Genomic DNA, 15,677 nt, shown 5'->3' with positions numbered 1-15,677 from the left:
CAACAAGTCAGAAAGACTTTCCTGAAGAAGCCACTTTAATTGAGAAAATGTTTGCAAATTCAACGTAGGGACGGTGACGGCAGATGCAGACGTGTGAGTGGAGCCTACATTTCAGGCTTCTTCTGAAAAGATGCAAACCAGGTGGGCCGAGTGCGTATGTTCTGCTGTGCTCCTCCTTCCCTCCTCCCTGCTGTTACCGCTGACCCTCTGGCTTTCTTCCCCGCCAGTTTGTGTGTCTTTTATTGATGGGCGCTCAGAGCTGCTGTCTTCTCCAAAGCAGCTTGCCAGCAGACGCTCAGCTCACAGCAGCCCAGTCTCTTCTTCTCTATTCCCTTCAGGCAACCTTGTTGGATTCCTCACACAATATTCACACAAAAGACACACAAATGCACAAACGCGGAGTGCTTGATGCACACGGCGAGGACCCGCAGAGCATGACTGAAAGCCCTGTGCGTGAGCGTTGGATGGGAGATGAGCCAGCTTGAGCTTTTTAATGTTTTTGAATTTCTTGGCTTTTTCCTCTCTCTGTGGAGGGAAAAGAAAACAAGATATTGCGAGGCCAGGCCTGTTTGCCAGCTCATTTCACTGTTTGGTGAGATTTAAATGCTAGAAAGTCGATATGTGTTTGAGGTGAGCTTGTGCTGGTCGGCACTCACTGATAAAGGTCTAAGTTTAGGCTTGGCTGAGAGATCAAGGATGCACATTTTAGCAGCAGAGCTATTTGCTGTCCCAAACTAAAGTTTGGTGACATGTTTCAAAGATAAATTAACCTCAAATTGATGTCTAACTAAAATTAGAGGTGAGGCTTGGTTTTTAATGTGGGAAAACGGCAAATCTTCAGATATGAAATGAGACATCCTGCTCTGCTGCGTGCTGATAAGTACAACAGGGGGTGACATCTTGTTGAAACGAGAAAGGAAACGAGCGCCACGCATGCCGCCAAACACTAAAATCTCACCTGCTGGGAAACATCCGACCTTTAATAAAACACCATGACAAGCCCTTTCACTGCAGATTGTAGTCGTTTGAAGAAGGCAAGTCATCGTTCAACTCTAAAGGTTTCAAGACTTAATAAAAAGTTATCTGCTCTCCCCTTCAGCCTTAAATTAAGTGAATACAGTCAAAGCATTAAACTGTGACCTTCATTTTTTTTTCCAACAAAAATTGGCCAAAATGCTGCAAGTGTGTAAAAAAAGCCACTTCCACAGTTAAACAAATTTTAGGAGGCTTTTTAAGTTTCTATTTTTTCCACAAAATCAAAAATCACCTTTTATAGCAATGATCAAGCATTGTGTTGAAAGTGTATGGGGTCAAATAAGGATCAGATCAAAGTGAATAAATGTAAAAGAAAATATTACAAATGTAAAAACAGTTACAAACTAAAAGTACACATTGTAAACTTTAATGAAATATAAAAAACTGGAAAAATACCATTTTAAATTTGAAAAATATACTGTATAAATATTAAACTTCAAATAAATATTGAAAACTGAAAAAAAGTTCAATTCAAAGCTTAAAAAAAATATAACTATTAATCAAAAGCTGTTACCAAATAAAGAATAATGTTTATTGAAAAGCTGCTATTTTGTATTTTCAACTGTTATTTTTTAATTCGCTTTACTTTTAGTCCTCAATTTAAAGATTTACTTTAAGCCTTCGCTTTTGTTGCTTGGCCTAATTTTTACCTAGATGTGGGGCTTTTTGCCCATTGGCTAATGGTACATGATTGACATCAGGCGATAGAGGTTATTGGGATGTAATTTGCGCTCCAAAAAACACCGTCTGCTTTTGGTGCAGCCTTTGTCCTCCCCTCTCTGGTGTGACGTATAGTGATGATAATGCTCTGCCAAAAGTTTGCCATGTTTTCTTCAAATTAACAAATTTGTCTATCTTTCAAATTTCACTTTGAGCTGATTTTACTCTATAGAAGTGTCATTAATTAGGCTTGTTTCCAATCACGGAACCTTTTTAGGTGGCAAGATCTATGAATGACTAGATTAAGTTCATTTTAAAGAAATTTGAGGTCAGTGACTGAAGTTTTACCCAAAATATGATCCCAGTTCCACTAGTACTTCTGCAACAGAATATCTGAAAACGAACTGAAAATATGCTTCTGCTAGCTTCTTGTGTTTTTGTTTAGACATAAGGCTTCTGCATCTTTGACTCAGACAGTGTTAAGACAACAGGTGACAGTTTGAGATGTTATAACAGATTGTTTGAGCTTGAGTTGACTCAGTTAAGAGACCTGGTAAGGACCATTTTCATTCATTTAAACCTTCAAATTGAAAGCTTGTCATTATCGTCGACTTTTGTTTACTTTCATGAGAGCTGTAACAAATAATGAATGACATTGTGTCTCCAACCTGGTGTGTTCAATGCAGCTGTTTGCTGTCATGTTGTGGATAATGGATCCTCGAAAAGATGTTTCTATCTGGAGGTGAAAGGGGTTTTTTGAATGTATTTGAACCTCTGGCTGCTGCTGTCGGTCTCTTTTTCATTCCTCTAATTAGAGCCGATCTATCCTTCGTCATGTTCTGCTAACCTCGTTTACTAAGGAACACAGCGGAAGCCTCCCTCTTCCTTCTCGGGTCTCTGGGTCCATCTCCTGTTATTATTTTGACAGTCTGACCCTCCAGCAAGATTTCTCCTAAACCACTGTTGGATCTGACACTCTCGCCACTTGGTCAGTACTTCTCATCTGAAGACGTTTGCTGAAGATGTGAAGCTTGGTGAAGGTTCGGCGAGTAACCGCAGTGACAGTTGGTGTGTGGGAACAAAGAGCGCTGAAGTTTTAAGGAGTGCTGCTTGGCTGCTCCACACACAGACTACACATCACTCTTAATGCTAATGAGCTGCTGCTGTCATACGCCGGGTGAACATATGTTCTGCTCTCCGTGTTGCTTTATTATTTCAGAGGTGCTTAGCTGCTGCTGCTTATTATGGTAATGAGCATTCAACCTGGTAATGAGCGCTTTGGATCAATGAGTAAAAGATTTAGAGAGTTGTTTTTTTATGTAAGAGTGGGCTCAAAGTGCTGTGATGGGAAACCTGCACACGTTTCGGGCGTTTCTGTACATTTACATGTTCAAACTTTATAATTTTATAGTCACATGTAAAGGTAAAACTTTGTATTACACTTCTTTTTTGCTCAAAAAGATGCTGAAGTCCACTTTGTTAGAAGGGGAAAGGAAAACTTTAAAGAGCAACTCAGATGAAAACGGTGTTTTTAGCATGTTCTTGTGATATTTTTCTCATGATGGAGGACATATATAAAGTAAATTAAGCTCAGAACTGAATTTCAGAGTAATTATTTAATCTAATTGTTGTGAATCAGGAGCACATGAAAAAAGGCTGTTTGAAAAAAAGCGTAGTTGTGGCAAAGAAAAAACGTTGGACAGGGTACAAGCTACCTGCTCTGCTCCATTGTGATGCATCCAGTTTCAGATGTCCACAATGTCTTTGTTTTCCTCGTTCAACTTGACATCAGGCTTAAAGTTGGATAGCTCCAGTATTGCTCGCCATTTTTGTTGCACCACTAATGTTATAGTTGTGGTTGTGAGGGGCTGTAAGCTGGAGAGAGTGTAAAGAGATGGATGATGGGAAGTGGGGAGGGGTGCGCCAACAGTTCCACTCACAACTCGGAGGCAAATTTCTAATGAACTCCTGCAGCCCTGCAGAAACTATGTCCTAGAAATCCAAACAGGTTTTTTTACTCTGGCTTTATAAGCCATCATCATATTACAATATCTACTGGGAACCCTTTTACAATCAACCAAAAGATGATCAGAGAGGGACTTTGAAGAGGTTTAAGGATTTTACGCAGATCTAGAAATGTACAAAAACTAAATAATACTAAATAATAATAATTATAACTTGGTTCATATTTTTGTTTTTCAGAAAATAATGTTACATCAGTTTTGTTTAAAGTTATTTAGAGGTCCTTACACTTCTTTCCAGTGATTTGTCATGACATCATAAATACAAATGACTATCAAACGTTAAACTTTAATGTAACCATGAAGCTGTGGCAACTTGTATCTTGAACCAATAGTTTTAAAATAATGTTAACATGTACAAAGTTGGACTTTTTTTCCATCAATGTTGCATGTTTGAATGTATTTAAAAACATCAAAGCATTCGTTCTATTCATAGTTTAACAATTTCTTTTTACAAACATTTCATGGATTACATTTCCAACCTATGACAATTTTTTGACTCTTCAGTTGGATTCAATGATAATCTGGAAATACCGTCTAAAATCGGCCTCTGCGTGTGTTTTTGTGTGCAGGTATGCTAAATTATCCGATCCGGCTAACTGGCTGAGAATAAACAGAACCAACGGTCAGATCACCACCATGGCGCTGCTGGACAGAGAGTCCATGTATGTGAGAAACAACATGTATGAGGCCACGTTCCTGGCGTACGACAATGGTAAGTCCGGTAAGTCAGGATGGTTGTGTATGTTGTGATGATCCGAGAAAAACGGCTGCTGTGGCAGAGTGAGAAGTCTGCACCACCAAAGAAGTTTTGTTACAGACACGCTTGAAAAGAAAATGCCCCCCCGGTGCTTTTGCCAAAGAAACATCAAGTAACATCAGATATTTTTCTGTGACATTCAGTTTCTAACAAGTTGAATGTTGATCCTTTAACATTTAATCAGTTCAAACTACTAAGTTTAGCTTCAAGCATCATTTTGGTTACATGCTGCCATATGGACTCTGGTTTGTCTGTGTCCTTCGAAACTGATTTTTTTCCCTTCCTTTTTATCGTAACTGTGTCAAAATCAAGGAACTGCATCTCAAAAAAGAGCTATAAACAAACCTACAATCATTAGAGATCACAGCTTAATTAAATGGCTCCTTTGTCTCTGTGATATTCAGGAAAGAAACATTTTGATTTGTAGAGACACAGATTAAAAGCAGATTATTACACAGAATCTGTCTCTCTGTGTGCGGTGGCTGCACAGATTCAGCAGTGGCTTCTAAAGATTGGAACGAAGCCACAAAATCTCATTATGTCTGTTTCAAATAAAAAGCTGAACATCACAAATTTTCCTCTGGTGGCTTCAAAATCTGAACAGAATACGACACAGCCAGCTTTAAATCATTTAAGAAAAGACTCCATCAATGTGCATTGAAGGAAAAGCAAAATTGGGGAGAACTGGTTAGGTAAAGTTCTGAGCAGGACAGAGAGTTGCTTTGTTTGTGTATGTGAATAATTATAAACTGCAGACTTGTAAAAAAAAATGCCTACAGCTTTTCTTAAAGGCAGTTTCATAGTATTATTGTTATTGTTAAGGCAGAAGTCAGAATCTATGAAACTTAATCTAATCGGAGCAGGCAGCACGTCAAAAACCGACGAGTCAGGCTCACCCAAAGTGTCAATATGTGGCGTGGAGAGGGATAACCTGCCCAAGCATTCATAAATGATGATTTGGGGTGAGAATGTGTTGGAAAAACAAAACATGTCGGTCAACCTAGATTTAAGGATTATAAATCTCCTCAATACACACTTTATACACTTTTCTCATACATACTTTCACATTTTCACACTTTTCTGTTTTGTTTAGACTCTCAAAGGTCAAACCTTGCCCCGGGGGCCGGTTTAGCTCGTGCAGGGGCCGGTTTAGCTCGTGCTGGTTTGCGGCGCCTTCCGTCCGTGAAACCAGGGTTCGACTCCGGGCTGCTCCCTGTTCCCTTCTCTACCTCTGCCGGTTCCAAGCCCGGTTTGAGAAGGTTGCGTCAGGAAGGGCATCCGGCGTAAAACATTGCCAAATCTACCATGCGACTCGTTCGCTGTGGCGACCCCTGATGGGAGAAGCCGAAAGTGGAAGAAGAAGAAAGGTCAAACCTTTATAAAATGTATTATATATATATATATATATATATATATATATATATATATATATATATATATATATATGTATATGTATATGTATATTTGTCCAGTATTATAGAATGACAAAAAAGATCTCCTAGCCATCAAGGATTTATGTAAATTTTGCAAGATGAACACATTCTGTTCTGTAAAAGAAACTGTCCATAGCACAGAGTAGAGTGATTGACAATTGTCTAGAAATAAAAAACATGCACAATGCACAATTACACACAAATAGAGAAAGGTGAACCATATTAAAGCAAGACATCACTGCATATCTCCCTAAATACACATTGCTCACATCACTTACCGTGTGTTTTTTATTTTAAATTCAGGTTCACCTGCCGTATTGAGCAGCTTCCAGCAGACCTTGGTTTGCTTGTTAGAGCAGCAGCAGAGTTAGCTTTCCACCTCTCAAACAAAGTGACCCATAACTGATCTAGACCAAACACGGCTGTAAAAATGTGATTTAAACTATACAGTCAAGGTTTGAAATTTACTAGGTTGTCTGAAAAAAACTCACATCACAACGTTGTTGTTCTGATTTCACTGGAATGTCAAACATGTTAAAAAGATGCAACAGTTTTCATTTATGTTTAGTCTGTTCAATTCAGTATTTTAATAAAGCACCAATTCACCTGTAGGGCTGTCTTAAGGTGCTACACAAAGAAAGAACACATCAAATCGAACAAAGAGCTGCAGTGGAAAGAATAACTCTGACTGATTTTAGTCTGAGAGGATAAGGAAGAGGTAAACATAAAACACTGGAACATCTGCTGTAAGACAATAAGATTAGTAACCGCTGCACAGAGAGGTAGGAAGCACACCAACTTAACAAAGCATCTGTTTGTGGATATGTTTATGACTGCAATAAGGAGAAAACAAGATGGAGTCGGACCAAGTCAAAATCCTGTCAACATCTGTTAGAGGGCAGGAGAAATGCTGTAAGTCATTGCAGCAACTAGAGAACAGACGATTACACAGTCACAGCTGTTTCAGAATGTGGTAATAGGTTTTACACTTCAACACGTTTTGGAAACTTTAGAGTTTAATTGGACAATGGGCGTTACTCATTCTTGAACCTGGAGATGGAATATCATTTAAATAAAAAATGATTGGATTCTAAACATCTGCATTATGCATATAAAAATGTTGAATTATAAATAAAGTCTCCTACAGAATCGTGTATCTAACACACTGATGTTGTGTTGCAGTGAAGATATGACAGAAGCACGATTCCTGGGGTTTTTATGTGGATCTGAGTCAGTCGAATGCAGCAATGCTGAGTGACAGTACAGACAGACAGAGCCTCAGAGCAGACTGCAGATGAAACCCAGAATTTTTATGAAGATAATAAAGTGTAAAATGCTTTAGAAACTGACTATCAGAATACTTCATCCCAACCAAACAAAGACTGCTTTTAACAAAGACTAAAGCAGAAATGGCTAAACAGCATCTGAACACAGCAGCAGCAACAGCCTCTCAAAGCATCACGAAGTAGTCCATACTGCAGGAAGCCATGCCACACACATAAATAATGGAATGAACATGTACATTTAATTTGTTGTCAATTTGCCTTTTTTGGTTAATCTCATGCAAGTTACACTCCAAAGAAAACCTTGAAGTCATTGTAAACATTCAGCTCCTTTCTCTGACTGATAGATAAGCTTTTTCATCGGATAAAACTGAATCATGGAAATGTTCTTTGCCTCCTATATAAAAACTGCAGGACCTCGTCTGTGACGGATAAAGAAACTAAGTTTCTATATCTTACTTCACAAAAAACTAAACTTCCAAGGAGATACTGCTCAGAGAATAACAGAAGGGGCTGCTTTTACTCCACTGATAAAAGAAGGATGGCCTATCCTGACGCACAAAACACAAGCTCAAAGTGTAGACTGCCTATTGATTCTGGAGATCGCTGTCGACAAGGGGATATATCCTACTTTGATTGAAATTCTCTTCAGTTATTCCACTCAAGTGATGCGTAAGAAGCAACAAAACAGCCAGCCAATCATAACCGACAAGGCGGTCGATGAGCCTTGGGACCTGAAGCAACAGACCTTTACATACTGGATGCTCCAAGTTACTGTTTGCAAGAGAAAGAAAAAAAAAAGTTGAAAACAAGACTGATGAGCTGCTGCGGCAAACTCTTTGGGCTCTGCACCGCATCAGTAACTGAGATCAGCTGTCTGACAGTCTGTGTGCAGAGAGCTGTCAACTAAACATCAAGGCTGCGATGGATCAGTGTTTGTTCAACACCGTTTACTTTTACTTTCTTCATCTGTTATTATAATAATGATACATTTCATTTAACAAGATGCACTTTCTCAGAGGTCAAGGTCACTGTATAAGGAAGAGGCAGAAAGATAACACTTTACACCGAAAGCAGTAATAAAAAACAGATTGAGTGTGCAGAGTAAACTGCATTGACTGTATTAAAGGCTGGATTTGAGACTGGTTGTGCTGTAATGTAGCATCACAATGAGGTTAGTTACTGAAGTAATCTGTAAAATACTGTAGCAACATGTCTGTGTAAACATCATAAATGGCGTTCTTTTAAGGTAAATAAGTTGTCAAATAAAAATTCTGTTTACTGAAATGTGTTCATGAACAATAAAAATATAATAATGTATACCAAAAATCTCTCAAAAATTCACTCTTGGCTTTATCTAAAAGTATTTGGTGTTTTAGCATCATCTTTGAGTTACTGACTGGAGCTTTTACTATGAGCAGTTTCTTCCACCAAAGTTTAGTTTTAATTAGTCACTGTTAAGTAAAAAGTAGCAAATAAAAAAAATAAAAAAGGAAAGTAACACAAACTATTTTCCACTCGTTCAACATACAGTATCACTCCACAAGGTTCCTTACTCCAAAAATCCATCAAGTTGTTCAGCTTCACAGTTTACCGAAGTAACGCTAAAATATGATAAAAAATCAAATTTTCTCTTTATGATTGCTTTATTTATGCTAAAAAAAACAATAGTTACTTTATATTTATCATACTAGTAACAATAATATGTATACAATAGGTATTCTAATGTGCTAAAGGGTGAAATAAAAATTATTTGCTCCTATTGTGATCATTGAGAAAAATCACTCCGAATGACTATTTAAGTGTTAAAGGCTGCAGACCCCTGTGTGTGTTAGACTAGGTGTATTTTTGCTATTAACTGTCTTGATAAAATTATTTTTCTTGCAAGACAAAATATAATACAAGTGAAACATGGGTCTCTTCAACTATTCATGTAATTAAGTATTTGTTTGTTAGTTTGAAATCTGTTCCTGCTGAACACCTAGAACACTTATTCATATTGACCTGTGTTGCTTATAGATGTCATCTGACAAGCTGTCAGTTCTCGACTGCACACTCTAATCTACTTTAACAGGTTTTGGAGTAATTTCCATTACAGTTTATATTTCCACCTTGACGTTGCACCAGTTAGAACCCATGACAAACAGCACCAGCCTTCATTTTCATTGTGTTTGTGGTGCAACACCTGCTGCCTTCCTTGGCGTGCACGTGTGTGTTCTTTTTTTGTCTCAACATACCAACTAGAAATAGTCCAAAAACTTGTATTTACTACCCTGTGGATAGTAAAAACAGCAATAATGAAAGAAAAAGAAGCATATTCAGTTTGTTAAAAAAAGACTCTTAGTGCTGTTAATTAGACACAAAAGTATAACCAGAGGTTAGTTACGCTCTTCCCAGCTGGTGAAACAAAATTAAACAGGAAAAGTGCAGATGAGGCTGCATTGAAAGGTTGGTGTTGGGGTTTTTGCTGGGTGCAGAAAGCATAAATCTTTGTGTGTCTTCTCTTTCTTTCAGTTTCTTTGTTTGTACTGAAAGTGTGTCTGGTTTTGTCCCTGCATTTGCAGCCTCTCTGTAAACAAAGCCTTTTCATCTCCATTGTTTCTTTTCTCCGGCTTCTCATTTTCTCAGTTCCACAAAACTTGGCTGCGGTAATGTGACTAGAAAAGACTGTCTTCCTTTGTATTTCTCCACATTGTTCAGTCAAATTTTGGATTTCGATCCAGTTCTGATGGTTTTATCTTTGTCTGCTGCTTGACTGCTGTTTCCTCCAGGTTCACCTCAAGCCAGCGGCACAGGAACTCTCCAGATTTACCTGATCGATGTGAACGACAACGCACCAGTGCTGGTGCCGCGGGAAGCCCAAGTCTGCGAGCGGACACGCCCCAACTCCAAGATCAACATCACAGCTTCAGATGCAGACACTGACCCCAATGTGGGGCCCTTTGTCTTCGAGCTGCCTTCCTTTCCTCCCAGCGTCCGTCGCAACTGGACCATTTCCAGACTGAGCGGTAATTAAACTCTGTACATCACATTTTAAGCGGTAAAGGTTTAAGAAATCCATCCAGATGATGTAAATTGGAAAAGTGAAAGATGACCCTTCTGCATTCCCATTTAAATGAAACCCTTACCATGAAGGAGGAGCAAAAGCGCCTCAGCAGGATCTGACAACATTAGTCTCTGGAAGAGGGACAGCTGTAAGCTATGAAGGAAAGTCCAAGTTTAACAAAATGTATCACGAAGCTCACAGCGAGTAACGCGGATGCCATCCAGGGTTGACGCACAATCCATCGTTTGTGACAAATGAGATCCATTCATCTCTCAGTCCCCCGAGCTGCCGATCTGTCACCAAGTCCAGCCAGATGGATGTATTGCAGCGGTTGTCTTGAGGACAAATCTGATCACATACCTGGATTCTTTTCCCACCAGGGCTCCTGTCTAAGCTTGACTGAGTGATGGATGCTGAAGGTTACAAACTGTAGTTTTGTTTGTATCTTTGATATGTCCCTACATGCATTTGAGTCTGAATGATTGTTGCATTGTTTTTATGAAGCTTTGATTCAATGTCATTCACTCATGTCACAATATCCAGCTGTAAATGTGTTTTCTCTGCAGCGGGTGTTGTAATTTTCCCATTTCCTCTCCTATCCCTTTTCCTGCTCCCCCTCCTCTTTCCACACCACTTCCTCTTTTCTGTATTTCCATCCCGCCTTGTTCTGCAGGTGACTATGCTCAGCTAAAGCTAAGGATTTCTTACCTAGAGGCAGGCATGTATGAAATTCCCATCATAGTGTCTGACTCGGGGAACCCTCCCCTGTCCAACCGATCAGTAATTAGAGTCAAAGTTTGCCATTGTGACCACAACGGCGACTGCAGTGCCACAGGGGCCGTAGCAGCCGCCGGCCTCGGCACCGGAGCCATCATCGCAATACTCATTTGCATTATCATCCTCCTCAGTGAGTATAAGACAGCAGATGATGACAAATTGCTTGAAAGAGGTGGCTTCATCACGGGTATTTGTGCTTTCTTCAGGCATGGTTCTGCTGTTTGTGGTGTGGATGAAGCGCAGAGAGAAGGAGCGGCAGGCAAAGCCACTGTTGATCGACCCTGAGGACGACGTCAGGGATAATATCCTCAAGTATGACGAAGAGGGAGGTGGAGAAGAGGACCAGGTATGGTACAAGTATATGTTACCCCAAAAAACCTTGCCCACCTGCAGAGACAACTTGTAGAAATAAAACATTTAGACAAAACAAACTTAGTAGAATAAGCTGTCAGCAGAGAGGATTCTGGGAAATGGTTCATGGACGTAACACTCAGGTCGGCTGCACATCCCAAAAATGCATGTTTTGTACAAACATGGCACAATTTAAAGACCGACTCTGATAAAAACTGTGTTTCTAACATGTTCTTGTGGAATTTCTTGATGATGGAGGACATATATCAAGAAAACTATGCTCAAAGTTTCAGTATATCTCTAATCAAATCTTGTGAATCAGGAGCAGACAAAAGAAATGCTGTTTGGAAAACAGCTTGTTTGTGATGGAGAATATACGCTGGTTGGCCCACATGCTCCCGGTTCAGCTCCACTCTATAATGGGGATGGAAAGGGCGATGGGGTTGCCACCAACACAGAGGCAAATTTCTAATCAGCTCCTGTCACCCTGGTGAACATATGTCTTAGAAAAAAAGAACACAGTTTTTTTTTTTTTTTTGGCTAAAATTCATATTTAAAAGGCCACTGGGAACAGTTTTAAAATAGTTCATAAGATGATTGAAGTGTGTCTCTAAGAAAGAAAGAAAGATGCTTTTTAACTCTACAATATTTATTGGAAATAAGCATCGTTCCAACAATACACAATCTACCCAAAACACAAACACCCCGCTTTTGGCTTAGTTTTCTCAAAGAGTCAACTGTGACCCCATTACTTCATTGCAGAATGTGCTGATCTATCACAGCTGTTTCTTCAGTCTATTCAGTTAGTTGTTAGTACTGAAAATACCCATGTCTGTAGGTAAAACATTAATGAAAACAATTTTTGCTGCATTTTCTGGGTTTATGGAACACCAACAATGAAACAATTTTAAACCAGGTTAGGGGTGAGATTATAGTAATTATAAGTTTATTAGTAAGTAAATTATAAGTTTGTTTCCCTCCACTCCTTTTCAAACAAATAATGAAACTCTTTTTAACAAATGTATCGTTTTTAATGGATTTTAATGTGTTGGGTATTCTATGTATTAGTACAAAAATGTCTTCCTTTTGTTAAGATTAATCATAGTAGCATCAATTAACATGTGTAAGTAGATATATATTTATGGAAATATATCTCTTTAACTTTTGTTTTTTCATTTTCCAACCAAGTCATTACTAATTATTCAAAATTTGATAGATCTGTATCTCTTTGGTTCATCTTCTTTAGTATTTTTGGTTCTGATTCCTTGAAATAAAACAATTTAAAAACCAAATCCAATAAAATTTGATGCAAATAACTGTTTGATTGCGCTGAACATTAAAAATGACCTCAATTTGTCACATTGTTAATGCTTCTCAAAGAAATCTTTGTGTCCAAATCTCAGGAAAAAAATTAGAAAACGTTGTTTACAGAAAACGTGACATCTTTATATAAAAAATGGCAAAGTTCCTGCTTTCTCAGCATTTCAAAGACAACAAAAATCCACTTCATTAGGAAGGATGAAATCTGTTGTTTGAGTCGATTTTTACATGTAACTGGGCTTTTTGAAGATGACCGCCACTGTTATTTTCCGGCACCCACATACCTATGGAGTCAGAGACGTCTTTTTACTCATAAAACAGCTGCAGGTAATAAATGTGAATACATGTAAGCAAAGTCAACATTTCACATCACCTGCATACAGGAGAGGGGAGAAGATGATGCTGATGCAGAAAGGAGGAAGAACCTGTGTGAGCTATAATCTGACAGATGACACAGTTTTGGAGCTTTTTCTGCGTTTAAATAATGAACCGATCCTGATTCCAAACGCAGCTGATGTTTCCCTCAGTCGGGGGAAAAACTGGAAACAGTTGGAGGATGATGAACTCAGTCTCCTCCTCTGCTGTCTTCCTCCAGGACTACGATCTGAGCCAGCTGCAGCAGCCGGAGTCTCTGGACCACATCATCAATAAAACAACGGGGGTGCGCAGGGTGGATGAGAGGCCTGTGATTGCTGAGTCGCAGTACCCTGTCCGACCCAGTGTCCCGCACCCAGGAGACATAGGAGACTTCATAAATGATGTAGGTTTGAGCTTTTCTGGCGGTTGTTTTACTTCTGTTTCTCTTTCTTGTCAAGTGTTGCACTCTGGCATATTTCTACAGCTCAGATTCATTTATTGCAGTTAAAAGTTCATTTCATTGATGAGTTTTATTCCTTCCATTAGCTTGCTGGTAGAAATTCCTTGCACAGTTAACTTTCTGCCTCTGAATCAGCTTAAAGGCTGTGAAGGATCATTAAAAGTCTCATGGGTGGACGAGGAGCATGAGACACATTTTCTGCTCTTTTAAAAAGTCTTGCACCTTGAGTCTTTTCCCATGAGAAAAAATCTATTAAGTTGTTAGTGAACGGCGCAAGGTTTTTTAAGGAGCACCTTTCCGTGTGTTGGAAGTGGTGGAGCTGTCCCTCCATGAGGGATGATGGAAAGTGTTCACATTACGGCCGGTCTGTGTGCGTCTCCCAGAAGACCTGCTGCGCCCCAAAGTGTTTTTTAGGTTGAACTGCAGCAGATTAAACTGAGTTTATTTTTTCCACATTTGTCTTCAGGGTTTGAGGGCTGCAGACAACGACCCTACCGCTCCCCCCTACGACTCCCTGCTGGTGTTCGACTACGAGGGCAGTGGCTCCACCGCCGGCTCCGTGAGCTCGCTCAACTCCACCAGCTCAGGGGACCAGGACTATGACTACCTCAACGACTGGGGCCCCCGCTTCAAGAAACTGGCTGACCTCTACGGAGGAGGGGACGACGACTGAGGGCGGAGCAGCGGGGGGTGGGGGTGTGTGGGGCTGGGGCGTGGGTCAGGAGAGACTGGATGGATGTAAACTACAGGCAGGAGCTGAGAGCATGAAGAAGGCAGACCTGTGAGGACAGGGACCCCCAAGCAGGCTGCAGACATGAACTCGGCTGCGATGCAACTGTATTCTGGCTTTATGATTTTCAGTGGCGAGTTTGTAGTGTGAAGTTTTGAATTTTTCATGTTCTCTCTTTCCGCGCTGGACCTGGATGTCTCTGGGGACAATCAAGGCGGCCCCCGGGAGACGCCGATCGTGAAACTTGTGCTTTGATTGATTGTTAAAACAAAACCATCTCTTGCTTTAGTCTCACACTGAAAGGAATGTTTTTGGGAAGACACTCTTTGACTTTCTCTTTAACTCTGTCAACTTGAATTTCCTTAGAACAGAAGCACTGTCATTTTATAAAGTGCCTTTCGTGGTGTGTTTTTGTATCAGACTCCTGCTATCTCAGGATCGGTTGCCATTCGTGCAGTAAAGTGGAGACACGTTCTCCTGCTGCCTCCTCAGATCGGCCCTGCCTGTCGCTCTCTCCTCTCACAGTGGTGCACATGAACCCCAACAGCCAGTCCGTCCCAGGACGGAAGGACGCAATCCAGGGCAGACTATCGGTGATCATAACCCAACGAATTATGGCCTAAAAGAAGCCAACAGCAGATTTTCTGGGGTTTTTAAAACCCTCCTCTTCAAGGACCTTCTCAGTTTTCACAAACATCACCTGTCGGCACAAAAGCAACGAGCTGACATTGTGCGACGCTGTTTTTATACATGTGGGGGTTTTATAATTTATTGGAGAATGCTTGCCTTTCCTCTGAACTCTTGAGTGGAGGAGCCTGTACGTTGAGACGCTTGCCTGCCCTGTACGGTTTTGTGTTGCTTTCTCCACAGTGTAAAGCTTATGTAGGCATGAACCGATTAGTCCGACAGTGAAACGGAGTGGAACTTTGGGGGACTTTTGGAGCAAAGGTGCCGCAGAAAGGTCCTTTCTGGCGCCTTGAACATTCCCGTTTTTTTATAGGCCAACTAAAACTATTAAAAGGTGCATGATTTTTTTCCTCCAAATGTTTTACTCAAAGCACTTGTTACTCTGTGGTGAGAATGTGAAAATAGTCAGCAGAAACTATATGAATATACTCTGTATAAAGACACTGCAAAAATAAAAAATACTTGTAAAATACATATTTTTGAAGCATTCATAACAGGAAAGTTGCTTCTCCCACTCCTGATGGATGCATCTTATTTCTTTTTTTTAACTGATCTTTTTCCCCTATTTTTGTTTGTGTTCTTCTTTGTTTTATGAAACATCCTTTTCTCTCATTTCTCAGTCAGATTCTAGTTAAATTTGACCATTAGCTGTACCTGCTGTTATTCTAATATTCAGTTAGCTGGCCTTGTTTTTATTTTAAATCCATATTAGAAAATAAACAATTCCAGCATAAAATCTTGACTTTCTGCATCACCA

General features: G+C 39.9%; 1 protein-coding gene across 7 annotated transcripts in view; it reads left to right on the top strand.

The window, feature by feature from the left end:
* Positions 1 to 15,394, top strand: part of cdh4 (cadherin 4, type 1, R-cadherin (retinal)) — a 263,491-nt gene extending 248,097 nt beyond the window's left edge. For 4 of the 7 annotated variants that reach the window (XM_020703448.3, XM_078947557.1, XM_078947559.1 and 1 more), the window contains 6 exons: positions 4,289 to 4,440; positions 9,964 to 10,200; positions 10,912 to 11,145; positions 11,222 to 11,361; positions 13,282 to 13,446; positions 13,970 to 15,394. In XM_020703448.3, the coding sequence (XP_020559107.1) occupies positions 4,289 to 4,440; positions 9,964 to 10,200; positions 10,912 to 11,145; positions 11,222 to 11,361; positions 13,282 to 13,446; positions 13,970 to 14,176 (1,135 nt within the window). In that variant the 3' untranslated portion in view covers positions 14,177 to 15,394. The remainder of the gene's footprint in view (positions 1 to 4,288; positions 4,441 to 9,963; positions 10,201 to 10,911; positions 11,146 to 11,221; positions 11,362 to 13,281; positions 13,447 to 13,969) is intronic. The other 3 variants (XM_004069077.5, XM_078947558.1, XM_078947561.1) reach the window with 1 other exon arrangement.
* The last annotated feature ends 283 nt before the right edge of the window (positions 15,395 to 15,677 follow it).

Source organism: Oryzias latipes, chromosome 5 (genome assembly GCF_053564925.1).
Source record: "Oryzias latipes strain Hd-rR chromosome 5, Olatipes_Hd-rR_3.1".
Taxonomy (NCBI): domain Eukaryota; kingdom Metazoa; phylum Chordata; class Actinopteri; order Beloniformes; family Adrianichthyidae; genus Oryzias; species Oryzias latipes.
Note: the sequence above shows the minus strand (reverse complement) of the source record. Positions and strands in the feature narration are given on the sequence as shown.